Here is an 18,510-nt window from a genome sequence, read left to right as displayed (position 1 = left end):
ATGGAGATAACTATAAATTTGCTGCCTGTCCTTTGTCCTCACCACAACTGTCTCAACACCCATCCTCTCTGCATGCAATTATTGCATCCAATTACATATTGGTATCCCAACGTAACACAAGTGCATTTGGTGTTAGTAGAAAACAAGACTTACTTGGCAGATGTTCCTTTTGGTGGTATAACACAACCTGATGCATAAAAGAAAGAACAAAGTCCATTGTTACACATACATGCCATCAATAACATTAACATATAAAGTACAACTTTAAGGTACACTGGCTTGGTTGTGCTGGTAGGGGTCCAACAAATAAATATATTCTACGTAATGGAAGGAATATTGTGTGACGCTCAATGACTACATACAGGAAAAGCAGCATACAAGGTGTCTAACTTGATTCAAATAAAATCAATAAACATTGCACCATTTTGCTTCAGGTTTAGAATCAAGGGTTTCACCCTTATTCGACTATATACAAATTAGGTGAGTGAATTGAGCATAAAGGAAATAATGAGGAGTACGGAAGGAAGGGTAGGAACCTAAAGGAAACCGGAAGATGGGATAGATAAAAGTGAACAGAGAAAAGAGATAAATGCGGTGGGTGGAAGAGTCTGGAATAAATTAGGGGAAATAAAAAGATGAAAAAAGAGGGATGAAAACTAATGCTGGGGTGAAAACGAAAACGAATGAAAACGAAAACGAAAAGGATATTTCAATTCAAGTGAAAGGTTTGAATTGTACAAAACCCACTTTTACTTTGGACAGAGTTTTCTGTTCTGCTATGGGCACGTATCACCGACTCCTCCATTAAACAATCAGCCCTGCCAGGAATTGATGTCATATCTGGAAGCAGAAACACAATAAAAAACACAATGCAGAAACACAAACACAAGCAGAAACACAATGACAAGAAATAATCGATATTGTTATTATTGCGAACGGTGGTGTATGGCCATGTGTTCTTCTGTCTCCCGGTTATGGCACACGTTTCCCACGCTGCACTTGAAAAGCTGCACATGCAGGCAAACCTCAACCTTGCCTTTTTATTGTCCCTTCCAGTAATATTTAAAATCAACAAGAACATCTGGATTAAAGTAGATTTAACATGATCTTCATGGAGTAGCACACAATATAAAATAGCTAAACTGCATTTGGTCCTCTTTTTAGACAAAACCAACCTCCACAGCTCGATGTTGCACCACAGCATAAGTTGCTCAGAGGTTTGGCTTTGAGTGAAACCAAGAGTGCAACACAATTTTTTTGTCCTCGTCAAACACCCAATTTAATGAAAGTTCAAGAAATAATTTAAATTGATAGATTAACTTAAACCTTTTCCAGGTACTTTTGCTTGCTTTTCCCATCACTTGGGATGGCTACTTTTGCTTGTAACAGCATAAACTGCATATCTGATTTCTCCACATGAATAAAGCATTATCCATTGTGTTTCAGTTATACAAATGGAGCAATGAGTCGTTTCATTATGGTCTTCTGATCATTTATTTACCATCCAATGTGCTCCGCAGAGAGTTTAAAATGTTCTTCCCCACCCCATGACATTGCAATATAAAGTAATACTTTGCTTCATGATGCGCATAGAACGCTAATTTGTTATAGAGCCCTTTGTCCTTTGTCATGCAGTGCTCCCAGAGTGAACACACACTAATCGGCTTGTTCTTGTCACTTACCCAACTCATCCACCAAGTTTTGTCATAACTCGTCTACAACTTTTTGAAATACCATGCTAAATATTATTTTTTGGCCTTATCACTCAATGGTGAAGAATCACTTTTAAAATTCTCAGATCCATATCTGGATCTGGATCTTCACAAACATCAAATCATTTCGTCCTTGTCAAATACCCAACATCTCCACTAAATTTCGTCCAAATCCACCTACAACTTTTTGAGATATCCTGTTCACAACCAGACAGACAGAGAGACAGACGTAAAAATATAACCTCCATCCACCTTGGGTGGTGGAGGTAATCAAGGCATGTCACGTGATTTTGCACGGGCACAATCGCTCCCCAAGAGAGCCGCGTTTCTCAGTTTTATGGTGGTATGATTTGAGAAGTGTCTTTGGGATTTGTTATTTGCAGATGATGTACAATGGATGGAAGTCACAAACATTTATTGTTGACAGACAGTGGAAAGTGGCAAGTGTTCCAATGCATGGTTTAAGTCAAAGCTCTGCATTAGACACTGACTTATAACAATCAGTTTTGTTCAATGCATAGTTTCCCTGTACTCAAGATCCACATTGCTGGAAAAGCCTGGTATAAGGAAAGGTCGCTTTGTCCTGGAAAGATGAACGCACACAAAATTGTACATTTGAAATCATAGAAATACAGATGAGATTTCCTAAATAAATTATTCCAGACAAAAAAAGAAAAAGAAAATCATTTGATTATTCTCTTTGTTTTTGCATCACCCTGGTGGCCATGTTTTCCATTTTAAAAAAGCACTACAGCTGTAAACTGTTAAAGGAAGAGCTCATTCTGATCACTCATTCTTTATCTACTTGATTTATTTAGTTGCTTGCTAAATGCAAGCACAATCCACTCCATAGGTGGATGGAGGTTATATTTTCACCCCTGTCTGTTTGTCTGTCCGTCCGTATGTTTGTCTGTGAACAAAATATCTCAAAAAGTTGTGGACGGATTCAGACTCAATTTGGCAGAGATGTAGCATATGTGACAAGGACGAAATGATTAGATTTTGGTGAAGATCTGGATTCGGATCCGGCTACTAGAATTTTTAAAGTGATTCTTCACCATTGGGAAATAGTGCGAAAAACGATGCATAGCAGGATATCTCAAAAAGTTGTGGACGGATTTGGACGAAATTTGGTGGACCGGTTGGGTGTGTGACAAGTAATAATCGATTCAATTTCGGTGAAAATCCGGATCCAGATCTAGCTAGTAGAATTTTTAAGGCGATTCTTCACCATTGAGTGAAATGGCCAACCAGGCGGAGGTATGCTCTCTACTGAGTGCTGTTCTTGTCCCTGCGTTTTTGCATCACCCTGGTGGCCCTGTTTTCCATTTTAAAAAGTACTACAGCTGTAAACTGTTAAATGAAGAGCTCATGCTGATCACTCATTCTTTATCTCCTTGATTTATTTAGCTGCATGCCAAATGCAAGCACAAACCACTCCAAGTAGATAAAGCTTATATATATTATGCCTGCAAGTAAGATACACTCTCGTACTTGCATGCCCCATATATATATATATATATGTCGGGGGCCATGGGGGGCCATGGGGGGCACACCACGTGACACAGGGCACCTGAGAAATATATATTTAATTGTGTCTTTCTTTTGCTTGCTTCAAAAAAAAACTAGATTCACTGAAAAACATGTTGATTCACGGCTCGGTCATATCCAACCTTGGGGACATTTTTTCACCATCTTCTAAGGAAGAAAGTTATGGGAATAGTTGTAAGTTAACCTCGAACAGGGGATGATGTAACATGTATCCCTTGATCTCTGTGTGCCTGGCTTCTTGTGTTTTACTGCCAAATGTAAACCCCATTGAACTTTATTATGGGAACGCATCCTTGGGCCTTGGAAAGCCCAACTCGTTTGGAATTAGAGCCTGAGAAATATCTTCCTTTTTGTGTCTTCAAAGGCCCTCTCTTGTCTGAGGTCATAATTAGCGCAGCGTTTTTTCTGTTATTTCATGTATATAACAAATTGTATTTTGCTGAGTTTTTAGTGTGGCTTGGACTTGCAGGTCCTGTGTGACAGGGCCCTGCGATTTCAAGGCGTGCTCCACAATATTGTGTTTGCTCGATTTTTCATTAAACCTCATTTGCTGCTTCAAGGTGCCTCTTCTTGAGTTCCAAAGGGGGGGCCAACCCGTCATCTGGTGTCAGGAGTGGGATACATCCAGGTGCATGTCGAGGGGGGGCACGCTCCTCAGGTCGGGGAGAGGCAAAAAGCCAGCGCTGGCACCATTTGGGCTGAGGTAAGCATATTTGCATACCTAAAATTAAAGCCTCTTTCCTTCCCTTTGGATGTATGGGAACCTTGTCGACTGTACCTGAGCATGTATCTCGAACCAAGTTGAAGCAGCAACCAGTGGATTAATGAATCGAGCCAGGAGGGCGCCATAGGTTAGGAGGGATAGCCCTCGAGGGATAGCCTCAGGTTAAGGTATCCCCGGCGTGGGAGTAGGTAGCTAGACCCCGGCGTGGGAAGAAGACTAGACCCAGGCATGGGTGGATAAGGATAAGACTATGGATAAGGATAAGGATAAGGATAAGAATAGGTCATAGGTATTGACTAGACCCCCGGCGAGGGCTTGGATAAATAAGTTAAGCTACGGACTGGATGTGCGTATCTGATAAACCCCCCCCTCAAGGCCTTCTTTGTCCTGTCTCAGGATTTAAGGCATGCACATCCAGTGCATTTTACCTAAAGGTAGGGAGTTCTGACAATATATGCTAAAGGCAGGTCAAGTATTAGCTCTTTCCGGACAAGAGATGAGTTTAGATCTGCAAGAAGTAACAGAGAAGATTATAATGTACGAGGTGTGTGGAATCCAGCTGTGAACACGTGAGCCAAAACGTGCAGGCAGGTTGCCGGGGCAACGGGGTGGCTGCCTCGCGGGGAACCTCGAGGTGGGAGGGAATCGAGACGGGAATGCGAATATCCCGTGCGGTGCACAGCAGGGGACGCATTCGCGTGCGTGAACAATGCGAGTGATGAGGTGGCTTGAAGTGATGTGTTGGAGTGAGCACATGTATGTTGTGTGCTGAGTGGAAGCGGTGCTGCATTGTCGAGCATGCTTCCAAGGAAGACTTTGGGATGCTAGAGTTGGAAGCGTTTCTGTTTTGTATCTCAAGGGAGATATCGGTGATTTCTTATATGTGGAAATAGGAAAGTTTATGTGATTTTTGGAGAAGGATAAATTAAACTGGGAGAAGAGCGCAGGTACCAGGTAGGAGGAAGGCAGGAGAAGTGCTGAGCCTTCAAGGGCAGAGGAAGAAGCAGATAAAGCACAGGAAGAAAGAAATCCAGGTAGAAACCAACAGGTGAGCCTGAAGGGGATGGATAGGCTCACAGCAAGGGGCCAGGTAAGTTCACAGGTAGGAAGTATATGGAGTGTGCATGAATTTATACTGTATTGTATGGAAAATGAAGTGTCAGTCACATGGTATGTGTGTATAAGGGAATGAATGATCTGTCATTACAGCGTGTATTTGTGTTTATTGTGTGTGTGTCATTGACGTGTGATTGACAGTTGACAAGGGGTTCCCTACATTGCCTGCAGGCGTTGGGCAATCCGGATGAGTACTTTGGAATGATATTATTTATATGTTGGAAGGTGAAAATTGATTGAGTACATTTAGGAAGAAATAAAAGGTATCAGTTTAGATTTTGAGATGCCATGTGGGACTCAGTCTGCTGGGGAAAATTGGCAGGGAATAATGAGTATTTTATGGAGAGCATGTGTAGACAGGGCTTTAAAACAAGTGTTCAATTACATCCCCACATTAACGGCTCTCCAGATGTAGCAAGGGAGAATGGGAGTAAAAGTCAAAGATGATAGGCTGTCAACCGACTGGGTGTTTATTCAACGGCAGGTAGGGGCTTGTATTTGGCCGACTTGGGATTGCAGAATGCGTTGAATAAAGGGAGATACCTAAGGACGGGAGCTCTGAGCTCTCTCGGTCGTTCTCCAGATCGGAGGAAACGGTTTCGTGAAAGGGGTTACACTTGATGGGCCGACTTATGGGCAGGAACATGGAATTTGTACAGAATGCAGGCGATAACCCACCTGTGTCTATCTCTGTGTGTGTGTGTCCGTATTTGTCTGGCTTTCTGGCTGTCCATGGAGTCATGTCTCTGGACACTGATTTTGAGGGAGTTGCAGGTGTGCCATGGAGTTCAGGTGCACCTGCGGTGGTTGGAAGGTGGTGGTGGAGCGGGTGCGAGGATGCACGCTTGGATTAAAACATGTATTTAATTATCTGAGGATGTGTGCCGAGGTGCAGTGTGGATCAATTAAGGGAGAGGGCACTTCGACTTTGTACATCCGTGGACTTTGCCATGCGTGTGAAAGCGCAAGTCGATGATAATAATGTCTTGTCCAGCACAATATTTTCGCAGCTATGGAATGTGCTCGAATTCCATGTTGGTGCAATGTGAGTGTGATTCCTGCCATGCATGCCGCGAGAGATACGTTGTTTGTGATGGGACTGTGGCGAAAAGTTGGATAGCCACGTGTAGAATATAAGATGCGTCGGTACATTTGTGTTGATCGATGCGCCGAAAAAGAAGTTGGAGGCGCGTGATGGAGTTGCAGGTGCGGACCAAAGCGGTGTCCGCGGTGTCTACTGGGGGTCGAATGTCACTCCCTCAGTGTCTGCAGACTTGTCGTTCGGCAGTGTCGAAAGACAGGTTCGATTGTCGGTCTGTCTGTTTGATTTTCGGGTCTCACTCTGAGTATATGGTCGTCCTACTTCCCTTTCTGTTTTGTGCTTTAATGCTGGTTGATTTGACTTCCCTGAAAATGGGACAATAAATATTTGGTGTTAGCTGTTGCCATTTCGGTTCATCAAATGTTTGCAGTTGTAATGTGGAGCCAGTCTGTCTGTCCGACTGGGTGTGTCTGACTGCGTCTGCAGATATGGATCAAGGAGGAGCAGTGTCTGTGGTGTCTGTTATGGTGTCGAATGTCATTCACTGTGTCTGCTGACGTGACGTGTGACTATGATGACTCTATGATGTGTGAGTGTGACTATGATGGTGTGTCCTGGCGGGAAGAATCGTGGCAGCCTACAGATTTGAATGGAATGGCCTCTGTGAGACCATCCTGTTAGTACGTTGGGGGTTCGTCTGTCTGTCTGTCTGTGTCTGTCTGTGAATGGAAACTCAGAAAATTGGACTGGACTTCGACAGAAGGCAGGTGGGTGGTCACCTGCTGTGAATTGTGGTGGATCTTGGTTAACGTATATCTACGGACAAGAGCTGCACTTTATTTTAGTAAATGACTGGGAAAGTTTGTTTTAAAAAGTGCCAGTGGATTTGTTTAGAGTTATGAAGGTCACAGCTCGCGTTTGGCTGGCTTACACTGGCTAGTGTATGGGAAAAGGGGGACTGAAAATGCTTTGATTTTTTCGTGGATTGCCCATTGGGCATGTTTAGAATTTAACAGAGTGGTGGAGTTCTGTGGAAATATGAATCCAATGTTTGATGTATACTGGTCGGTGTGCTCTGAGTTCGAAGGAAGATGATGCGATTATTTCAGATTTATCATAGTTAAGTTTGAGAAAGTTGATTTGAAGCCAGGATTTTATTTCAGTGATGCAGTCCGTCAGGATAGAGTTGAGCAGTGGATTTGTGTCTGTCAGAGGTAAGATTTGAACCAAGAAAGGGCGGTGCCGGTAATGTTAAAGGTGCGATTCCAGGGAGGGCTATTCGGGTACTTTGAAGTGATTAACATCGGAATGCATCTCATGGAGGACCACCAGCTGTTCAAGGGAGGAAAGGTGTGAAATAGTGACGTCATCCTCGCTGGAAATGTGGTGGGGAATGGGATGGCAGGATTGACGAGTCACCGTGGGTGAGAAAATTGACCAACATGAGAATGTTTTATTTCAATAAATAGATCAGGTTATTTTCTTTTTATTATTTGTTTATTGGGAAAATTGGGAATATTCATAATATTGGGCAGCTATTGGGCCAGAGGCTAAAACAGGTGTCTGCAACAGGTGCATGGGATGCTAAGAGAGGTATTAGAGGACATTGGATTGACTTTAAATTGAAATGAGAATTGAACAGGTGGATTAGGAAAATGGGTTTGTTAAAATAATCGTGGCATCTGTGGGATGCAACAATTTTGTGCCAGAATAGTGTATGGGGAACCGTCATCTGGGAAGCGTCGTTAAATGGCAGTAGGTTTAGACAGGTATTGAAAGGGTTCGTGCAATGTCATTTTGGGGCACCACTCGACACAAGAGTGGTAGAGAGCTGAAGTGAATTCTGCCAATATGGTGCAATAGGGTGACAATTGATTTTTATTGGAAAACTATTTGTTTGCAGTCTTGGTTCGTACATAAGCTGGCAAAGAGATTATGCCAGTCTGAGGGAGTTTGTATCCTTTGGATGGGAGCTGGAGCCTAGTAGGGTTGGGGCTTGTGGCTCGCCATTGTCTGTCTGCCAGTTATAGGAAAGTCGGATCAGATGAATTATTTGTCAATGACAAGTGAATCTGCAGGATTTGCTGAGAAAAGGGAGAAGGTTGGAAAAAGTGAATGGTAAAGGCAGGAAATAAAAGAAAGTGGTTGGTTATGAACTGTTGTTTTTGTGATAAGGTGATACAAGGGTTGGCTTGCCCTGGGGGGACCAATGAATGTAAAGTTGTGAATTTCGTTTAATAATGTTGCGTTAGATTGCTACAGGCAGGTTGCCCCAATCGAAGAGGTGATTGGGTGCTGGCGCAGATTGGATCACAGCTCTGCAGACCAGGTGAACAGAACTCCATCAGGTATGTTGGGCAATTGAATTATTACTCGTAAGGGGAGGTGATAGGGCAATTTCCCCTAGGAAGATGTGTAAATAAATGTTTACTCTACATGGTTGACTCTAGGTTCTAGAACCGAGGACAAAGCGCAGGGAAAGGAAATATTTTTCCAGTGGATTATACTGGTGCGAAATTCGCTTGAATATGATAAGGGAGAGGTTATCAAAGGAAGAATACCAGTTGATGTATTTTGATATTTAACTACGAGCTGCTAATAATGTAAATAGTGATATGGGTCAATGTAAATAATTTTCTTACACAGGTGAGATGAGATGTATAGGGAAAATTGTGCTTCAGATTTTGAGACACCGCTGGGATGGAAGCAATACGAGATAATGTTTACAAATATGGGTTTACAAAAAATGATGGTTGCACATAGGAAGACAGCAGAGCAGGATGGAGAAAATGGAGTGAGTTTCTCCATTGACTGATCATAATTGGGGGGGCTAGGAATTTGATCATGGTGTGTGTGAGAAAATGTTTCACAGGATGGACCCCATCCACCGCTACCACCGAGATGTTTCTTTCGCTACATGGGAAGGATCCAAAGGCCATCGGCGAACCGGCCAACTCTATCGTCTCATGGCGCTGATGCGTGGGATTCTGATGACGATTATGATTTTAGTTCACTTCATTGGGATTGGGATTCTTTTACCCGTGATTTAAGTAGTGTAGGTTCCTTTAAGAGCTATTGCTATTATGCAAGTAGTGAGGAGCGGATGGCAAACAAATATCTGGGATATCCGGGAGAACCACCTTCACCACCACTTACACCACCACCTACACCACCTGTAGTAAGCAATTTGGGGTCGTTTCAGCTTAAGGCACCCGACACTATGAATACTGATGTTGATGCAGAATATGAGGAGATGGAGATTTGTGACTATGAGGAGATGGAGATTTGTGATGATGGATGTGCCACCCTCTCTCCCACAGAACAATCACATGTGCCAGGCTTGATGGCATTGGACGTGGATTGTTTGCCCTGATTCGCGAGGACCGCACCTGCATAAGGGGGGCCCCTCACCAGGCCGGCGACTGGGTCGCACCCACGCTGGAGGAAGGGGGGCTCGGAACCCGGCCGGGCGGCAGCTATCTCCTAACCAGGCGTCCTCGTCGCGAATTATGGCTGGCAATTTATGTGTTAATGTCGGACGGCCACAATTAGGGGCCGGTATCCCTTCCTGAGCATGCGTGACGCTTTGGCGCGCCTGGCATGTGACTGGGGGAGATGCTGACCCCCTGGGGTAATACGTTGTCTTTCCGAAGAGTTGTCGTAAAGACAAAAGGGAGAAATATGTCGGGGGCCATGGGGGGCCATGGGGGGCCATGGGGGGCACACCACGTGACACATGGCACCTGAGAAATATATATTTAATTGTGTCTTTCTTTTGCTTGCTTCAAAAAAAAACTAGATTCACTGAAAAACATGTTGATTCACGGCTCGGTCATATCCAACCTTGGGGACATTTTTTCACCATCTTCTAAGGAAGAAAGTTATGGGAATAGTTGTAAGTTAACCTCGAACAGGGGATGATGTAACATGTATCCCTTGATCTCTGTGTGCCTGGCTTCTTGTGTTTTACTGCCAAATGTAAACCCCATTGAACTTTATTATGGGAACGCATCCTTGGGCCTTGGAAAGCCCAACTCGTTTGGAATTAGAGCCTGAGAAATATCTTCCTTTTTGTGTCTTCAAAGGCCCTCTCTTGTCTGAGGTCATAATTAGCGCAGCGTTTTTTCTGTTATTTCATGTATATAACAAATTGTATTTTGCTGAGTTTTTAGTGTGGCTTGGACTTGCAGGTCCTGTGTGACAGGGCCCTGCGATTTCAAGGCGTGCTCCACAATATTATGTTTGCTCGATTTTTCATTAAACCTCATTTGCTGCTTCAAGGTGCCTCTTCTTGAGTTCCAAAGGGGGGGCCAACCCGTCATCTATATATATATATATATATATATATATATATATATATATATATATATATATATATATATATATATATATATATATATATATATACATATATATATATATATATATATATATATATATATACATATATATACATATATATATATACATATATATATATATATATATATATATATATACATATATATACATATATATATATACATATATATATATACTAGCAGAAGTACCCGGCATTGCCGGGCGGGGGAGGAGGAGGGGAGGGGGAAGAGGAGGGGAGGGGACGGGGGGGAGGGGGGACCCCTTCCCCCTCCCCCCCCCTCCCCCCCCCTCCCCCCCCGTTCCCCTCCCCTCCTCTTCCCCCTCCCCTCCTCTTCCCCCTCCCCTCCTCCCCCTTAACACCAGGGGGGTTGACTCAGCCTGTCATCCTACCGAGGTCGGCAAATTGAGTACCAGTTCACTGATAATTCCCTGTGTGCCGCAAGAGGCGCCTAACAGGGTTGGCGGCACGAACCCGGAAGTCGGAACTCATTGTCGTCAAATAAATGTAGCATGTATGTTTCACTCTCTGTCACATGCCGTTGGTCCCATGTCAATCGGATGAAGTTGAAAAATTAACATTACGAAGTTTCTCTGGGACGTACTGATTCCGAATAATGAAGTTGAAAAATTAATGTTCCGAAATACGCTAATTACGCTAACAGAAGCGCTGGCGCTGCGAAGCGCTAGAGGGAGCGCTGCGCTCCCTCCCTTCGATTCCCTCCCTCTTCTGCTAGCGCTTTTGCGCTAATACGCTAATTTTAAAACCCGAAGTTTTTTAAAATTTAAGGTGTGCTCTAGTTGCTCTGAGACGTACTGATTCCAAATATTCCTTTGCTTTTTCTCTGCGATGAGTAGTTCTCGAGTTATAAGAGGACAAACAAACAAACATACTTTACTGCTTTATATATACTAGGGCATGCCCGTACTATATATATATCTAAAATTATATCCCCCCCCTCTATTTACATGAAATGGTTTGGTCCATTCGCAAAGCCAAAGCGAACGGCTTGCGAGTACGGTGACAATCCCCCCCCCCCTCTATTTACATGAAATGGTTTGGTCCAAAGCGAACGGCTTGCGAGTACGGTGACAATCCCCCCCCTCTATTTACATGAAATGGTTTGGTCCAAAGCGAACGGCTTGCGAGTACGGTGACAATCCCCCCCCTCTATTTACATGAAATGGTTTGGTCCAAAGCGAACGGCTTGCGGAGTTTGGTAAAGAAATCGCCATAGCGTGCACAAACGCGCAGGAAAGCGAAAGAATCGCAAATTAGTTTTAATTAGTTTTAAAACATAGTTTAACGCCAACATAGCGGCAACATAGTTTGCCAACGTGAAATAAATGAATACGCTCTCAAATGTGCCGTCCGAGGCAGAGTCTGTTCGGCACGTTCGGCACACGTGATAGCTCGCTGCTCTCTGATTGGTTGAATCGTTTTTTGGACATAGCTCGGTAACTACTTGTCCGATTAATATGAAACCTTGAAAAGGCACATCCTCAGGTCCCCAGCAATATACCTGGCAAGTTTCAAGTATATCGGACCCGTGGTTGTCGAGAAACAGCGGTCACAGACACACAGACATACACACAGAGATTACTGGAATTATAGATAGATAGAAGTTGGTACGATTCGGCCAAGGAATCCCAGAGATAATTGCAATTAAGTGAGCCGTGACGTCACGGAACGCCGGTAATATATTATAATTTATGGTAATCTATGCAGCACGACATGGTCATCACGGAAAACAAGGCGCCTTTGCCGGCGCAAAACGGCTCTCCCAGGGTCAAACTCGGTATCGTTGTGAGCGCACGGTTCAGCCCTTCAAGAAAAATTTATTTTGTAAAAATCGAACCACGCGTTAAAAAGATATGACTGGTTTTGTTCGCCGGCACGTCGGCGCTCGAATCGGCTCGCGATAAAATCCAACACGTCCTTTGTCGGGGTCGTCTGAACCAACCACGGGGCCTAGAAGGCTGGGACTGGTCTCAAAAGTTAGGTCTCGATCATATCTCGTAATGCTGGAAGCTGCACGTCTCTGTGATAATCTTGTGGACCATGACAAGAGATCGTGCGAGTCGCTCGCAACGGCTTCAAGCACTTCCGCATTCGACCATTTCATGAACGCCATACGCCCCGCCCATCAAAGCGCGTACGTAATAAACGAACATACAGTGGCGCTAGAGGGAGCGCTGCGCTCCCTCCCTTCCATTCCCTCCCTCTTCTGCTAGCGCTTCTGCGCTAATACGCTAATTTTAAAACCCGAAGTTTTTTAAAATTTAAGGTGTGCTGTAGTTGCTCTGAGATGTACTGATTCCGAATATTCCTTTGGTTTTTCTCTGCGATGAGTAGTTCTCGAGTTATAAGAGGACAAACAAACAAACATACTTTACTGCTTTATATATTGTTGTGGATATGAGAATGTTTTTTTTATTTTTTTGTTGTGGTAAAATGTTGTTGTAAAAGGTTGTTGTAAAATATCACCCCTCCTCCCTCCGTTGTGGTTGTATAAAGGTCAAAGGGCGTTCCCGTAGTTAGTCCATAAAAACATACATGCAGGACACGATATATCCTTTCTTTTGACAGTTATATCCTTATTATGTGTATTAGCGTAAGGCTGTGTCTTCCATTAATTGAAATACTCCATTGCACCAGTGAAAGAGATAGATTCCCTTCCATTCCCCCCTTTCCGTCAATTGCAATTCGAAGCGCCTTCCGCATTTTGGTCGGTTTTTCCCTTCATCCGCCATTGACCACGAGGCAGGGTTGGGGGAAGGAAGGCGTTTCCCCACCTCGTCAGAGAGGGGAGGAGTGAGCCAGCCCCACTCGACCAACCATGAGCCAGGGGTTTGGCTGGAGAGGGCGGAGGAAGAACTTTTGGGGGAGGTTCGCCAAGGTTGAGGGGCGGGGCCTATATAACCCACAGCGCGACGCTCCCCGGGGGAGTCGAGCTTGGAAGCAGAAACGGAGATGCACTTTTGAGCCGAGACAAGGAGGGTCACAAAGAGCTGAGTTGGTCGTCAGTGGTTGCGTTCAGTGATTGCGTTGAGGGGTTGCGTTGGAGACGGAGTGGTTGGACCAAACAAAAGAAGAGAGGAGAGAACCCGTCACGCCAGACCCCCCACCAGCGCGTCGGCTCTGACCGTGATCCGACCCGTGATCCGACCCGTGATCCGACCCGTGATCCCACGCACACGACAGGATCGGAGGCATCAGCGGCCGTCGAGGTCCCGCCCGACGTCCCGTGCAGGATCAAGCTCCAGCCAGCTCCGTGCCGTCCTCCCCCTCCAGCCACGCACCGCCGTCCAGCCAATCCACTCTGCAATTCCCCGTGTGAGTCGTCTTTGTTTGTTCTGTCCTGGGGTTAATTAAGTCTGTATAACGATAAGCTAGTACTTCCCTGTGTCACCTGCGTCTTATGTGCTTGTAAATAAACGTCACTGCTTTCTTTTTGCTTGTGTGTAAATAGTAAATAAATGTAGTAGTATTTCAAACCTTTCGTGGCCTTCGTTTTCCTCTTTACATTGCGTCGTTTTTGTCTTTTCCCTCATTGAGCAGCTAGGGTGCGATACGGCCAAAGTTCTGGGTGAATCGGGTGAGTCAGGGATCCTGTAACGGTCGCGGAAATACCAAACCGCTCGGTAACTAACATCTTAATCCGCGATCGGTAACAATTGGTGTCGAGGAGTGAGATTCGGACCCGAAGCGCGCTTCACGCGCTCAAAATTATAAAGAACCGAAATTTGTTTGTTTTAAAAAAAAAAAACCCGAATTTTGAAATCGCGCCATGGCTGTTCAAGGCGACGGGATGCCGGTGGGAGAGATAGACGGGGTGGAATCGACCCAGGACCTCGGGGAAATGTATGTGGAGGAAAGGGAGGAGAAAAATGGCAATGTGGTTGCGGGAGTATCGGACGCGCAAAGTGGCGTCCTCACGCACGTGGGTGTAGCGGCACCAAATTTTGCCGCGACCGTAGCAGCACCGTTGGTGGATTTGAACCTTTTTTTTATACAAATGAAGGCCCTTATGGCCCAGAATAGTGAGCAAATGAGGGACGAAGCGAGGGCTCAGAGTGAGCAATTGGGGGTAATGGGAAACCAAATGGGGGTAATGAGGGACGAAGCGAGGGCTCAGAGTGAGCAATTGGGGGTAATGGGAAACCAAATGGGGGTAATGAGGGACGAAGCGAGGGGTACCGGTGAGGGATTAGAAAAGAAATTTGAGGGATTAGACAAGAAATTTGAGGGGTTAGACAATGGGATAGAAGGGGTGAAACATGAGTTAACGGGGGTGGAAAACAGAATGGCTGCCCAGGAGAATCAGTTAGAGGGGGTGAAAAATGGGTTAATGGGGTTAGAAAATAGGATGGAGGACAAATTGCGGGAAATAGGGGAACAATCCGCCCGGGAAATCGAACAGATGGGGAACCAGATGGAGGAAATACGACGAGGGGTGAGTGAGGAGGTCTCGGGGCTACGCGAGGAGGTAAAGCGAGGCGAAAAGCGTATAGAGAAAGAGGTGAGAAATAATACGGCAAAGTTACAAGGGGGAATAGAAGATCTGACGGAGGAGGTGGAACAGCTGACAGAGGGACAAACGAAATTAGTGGAGCAGGTTCAAAGGAACACTGCAGTACTCGGAGGGTTAAAGGCGACACAAAAAGAAATTAAAAACGAATTAATAGCGACACAGAGGCAATGTCAGATGGTACGGGAGGAACTGACAATGAGGGTGGACGAGGTGACAGAGATAATGGAGACAAAGGACCGGCAGGTGAGGATGCACATAGAGACGGTCACGGTAGCCCTAGAGGACGAACTTGAGGAGACGCACCGAGAAATAAAAGAGGTTAAACAAAAACTAGAGGAAGTGGAAGAAGAGGTGAGTGAAATTAAGAAGGGACGGACAGAAACTAAGAGAGAAATCCAGGAGGAGGTAATGGAATATGTACAAGGTCTGTGTTCAAATCATGATGAGGTGCTCACTAACCAAATAAAAAGTTTGCAGGTGGCAAAGGAGGTGCGGAGACGAAGTACGGAGGTGAGTGGCAATGTATATGATGTGAGGAAAGCTTCAGTCGGCTTGGGGATTGGTTTGGATCCGGGTGTTCGTGAAAGGCCGTTGGTGAAGTATGTGACAGGTCAGGTGTGCGAAAAAAGAGGTGTGCGAGAATGTCCGACCATGGGGTGTGTGAGGAAAAAGTGCACGCCGAGGAGTGAGTGTGCCGTCAAGAGTGAGTTGGTCGAAGCGCGTGTGCGAGGGAGCACAGGGAAGCGCGGTGGGGTGAGTGTTACGGAGGAAGTAACGAAAAAGTGTGCGCGAGAAAGGTGTGTAACGGACGGGTGCATGAGGAAAGAGTGTGCTGTCGAGAGTAAGGGTAAGTGCGCGGTCAAGAATGGAGGTGAGAGTAGTGAGAGTGAAACGGAGCGTGAGTTGGTTATGACAGGTGAGCGAGGATGTACACCTGGAATGGAAGGATGCACACCTGGAATGGTAGAGCGTGTGTGGGAAGGCACATTTGAGTTGGTCGTGAGGCACGCGGTTGGGTGTGCGGGTGAGAGCACACCTGTGATCGTCACAAAGGAGGTGACCGAGAAAGGGGCGCGAAGAGGTGTGTTGGTGAGGTGTGCGAGCGACGAATGTGTGCCAAGGTGTTCGGTGGTCAGGTGTGTGACCAAGTCGGTGAGCGGAATGAGTGTACCGAGGTGTGTTAGAGAAGGTACGACCAAGAGCATGGAAACGGCTGCATGTATGAGCACGAAAGGGGTAGCGTATGCTTGTAAGCATCCAGGTGAGGCGTCGACGATAACCGGGTTAAAGGTTAGAACGACTTATAGCCGACTCGGGCCCTCGGTGCGTGCCGGGCTTCGCGTGCCGCGAGAACCAGCGGGGATCCGAACCACGGCGGTTTCGAAAGAACCGCCGTGCGCGATCCACGCTGGGCCTCGCGTGGAACGGCCGCGTCCGGGCTCCACTAGACGGAGCGGGCCGCCCGATAGGAAGGGTCGTCATGGCGACCACTTTCTATTGAGACGTGCCGGCAGGTCGAGATCGGGACATTGGATGGCTCCACGCCGAGGTGGTGCGTGGGATCTCGGCCCGGGTAAGCCCCCATCCCTGCCACGAATGCGGGACGTATCCAGCCGCTGGCACAAAAGAACCCGCGTTCATGGCTCGGCTGTACGAAGCCGAGCTTTCGAAGGAAATTGGCGCACCGAGAGGATGTAATAAGTAGACGGGTGATGGTGATAGTGATAGTGATTTAAAACGAAATTTAGAAAAGTGAATAGAATTGGCAGTAAATGGAAAATTTTTGAATTGTTGGATTTGGACGAGCGAAATTGGTAGTGAGAGACCCCCGATGTGGTGGGATGGCAAATCCACCATCCCTCACAGGTGGGGCAAAGGAGCTATAGTTTATGGGGTGTATGGCAGTGAAAACTAGCCCGGGTGGGTTAGGTTATATTGTAGGGATCTAGCGAAGATGACATTAGGTAACGTTAAGGTTAGTTAGTGACTGATACCTGTAGTGGGGACGCAGGTAGATTAGTGTGGATTATAATGACGAGGGAGCGCAATAGTTTAAAGGGACGACTGGGAAGCGCAAGTTTCAGAGGGGAGTAGTTAGATGAGATGATGCTGGTTGAGAATTGAACAGGTGTGATTGCACAGGTGTGCAACTGAACAGGTGAATGGAGCAGTGTATGAGTGAGTGATGTGTGTTGTGTTGACCAACTGGTCCAGGAAGAGGAGGAGGGTGCAGGTGGCACCAGGTAGGATTGCACAGGTGTGCAACGACAGGTGAATGAAAGACAGGTGTATGGAATAAATGGTATGGAGTATTGGAATTGATGGTCGTGTAGTGAGTATGGTGGAAATTGTGGAGTGGAGTGGATGGTGCGAAGGTGTGAATGGGGGAAGAGTGGACCCCCATCACGGATACCCGGGGCGGGTAGTGTAAGTGTTAGGTAGAGGGTACAGGTAAATTGTGGTTGGATATTGGCATCTGTGGTGCGGGTGAAAGAATGGTCTTTGGATGGGTGCATTAGTGTTGTGGAAATGGCTGGGCGTGTAGCCTGTTAGTGTGTGTAGTTGGTTTGGGCACTCCACCACTGTGAGGATGTCGGCCAGGTGAGGCCGCAGGTGGGCTCTGGGAGCCGGTAGTAGTTGTTGTGGATGGGGCCCGAGGATCCGGAGGACGGACCCGGGTAGCCCAGTGCCAGAGGGCACCATGGGGTGACAGAGCCAGGAGAAGGGCTGTCCCCAGTTAGTTAGGTTAGGGTAAGGAGCAGGTAAGCTCGGAGGCAACTACAGTGGTGGAGGTGTGCAGGTGGGTAGACCTGCTGGGAGAGCTACACGTCGCAGCCCAGAAATTGTGCGAGGGCACCGGGAGATGAATCGGGGGAGTGAGACCCCAAATTGAGAAGCACCACAGTTTGGTCAATGGGAATTTGGTTTTTAGAACCCATAGTGTAAGTGGCCAATGGATTGGCAGGGAAAGACCCCGGGTAGTGTAAAGTGTGTTAATGTCATTTAGAGGATAGTTAGGATGAAGGATCTCCTCGCACCATCTGCATCCACTCGCCTGAGGTGACAGGTACTCCACACCATGCCATGGTTTAATTATTTTTATGATGCAAATGTTTGGATTGTGGGACGCATCATGACGTGGGTGTGACATTGTGCTTTGATGTTCCATCTCTGCCTCCTTATGAGGATTGATGATGAATTTGGTGATGGCAAATTTTGAAGTAGAGGGATTGTGGAGACGAATTTGGTATAGGGGAAATATGGGGAAGACGTGACAGTAGTGACGAATTGGTAATGTGTAGGTTTTGTACATATGGGGTAAGGGCAAGGGTGGGCTAGGTAACAGGGGGGTGACGTACGGTAGGGACGAGCTTTCTCACTTCGCCCTCCGTACGCATTTCGCCTTGCATTGCCATTTTGACGTGTACCCTTGTGACCTTACCCCTTGCTCAATTGTCTTTCTTTTGTCTC

At 46.1% G+C, this 18,510-nt stretch overlaps 1 protein-coding gene across 3 annotated transcripts in view; it reads right to left on the bottom strand.

The window, feature by feature from the left end:
- Positions 1-18,510, bottom strand: part of LOC137434260 (zinc finger CCHC domain-containing protein 14) — an 89,764-nt gene that overhangs the window by 46,658 nt on the left and 24,596 nt on the right. For 2 of the 3 annotated variants that reach the window (XM_068127091.2, XM_068127093.2), the window contains 2 exons: positions 748-840; positions 154-187 (listed from right to left, as the gene is read on the bottom strand). In XM_068127091.2, coding sequence (XP_067983192.2) covers positions 154-187; positions 748-840 — 127 coding nt within the window. The remainder of the gene's footprint in view (positions 1-153; positions 188-747; positions 841-18,510) is intronic. The other variant, XM_068127092.2, reaches the window with a different exon arrangement.

Source organism: Myxine glutinosa, chromosome 10, assembly GCF_964187855.1.
Source record: "Myxine glutinosa chromosome 10, kmMyxGlut1.1, whole genome shotgun sequence".
In the NCBI taxonomy this organism is placed as follows: domain Eukaryota; kingdom Metazoa; phylum Chordata; class Myxini; order Myxiniformes; family Myxinidae; genus Myxine; species Myxine glutinosa.
This window is presented reverse-complemented; position numbering and strand designations above follow the sequence as displayed.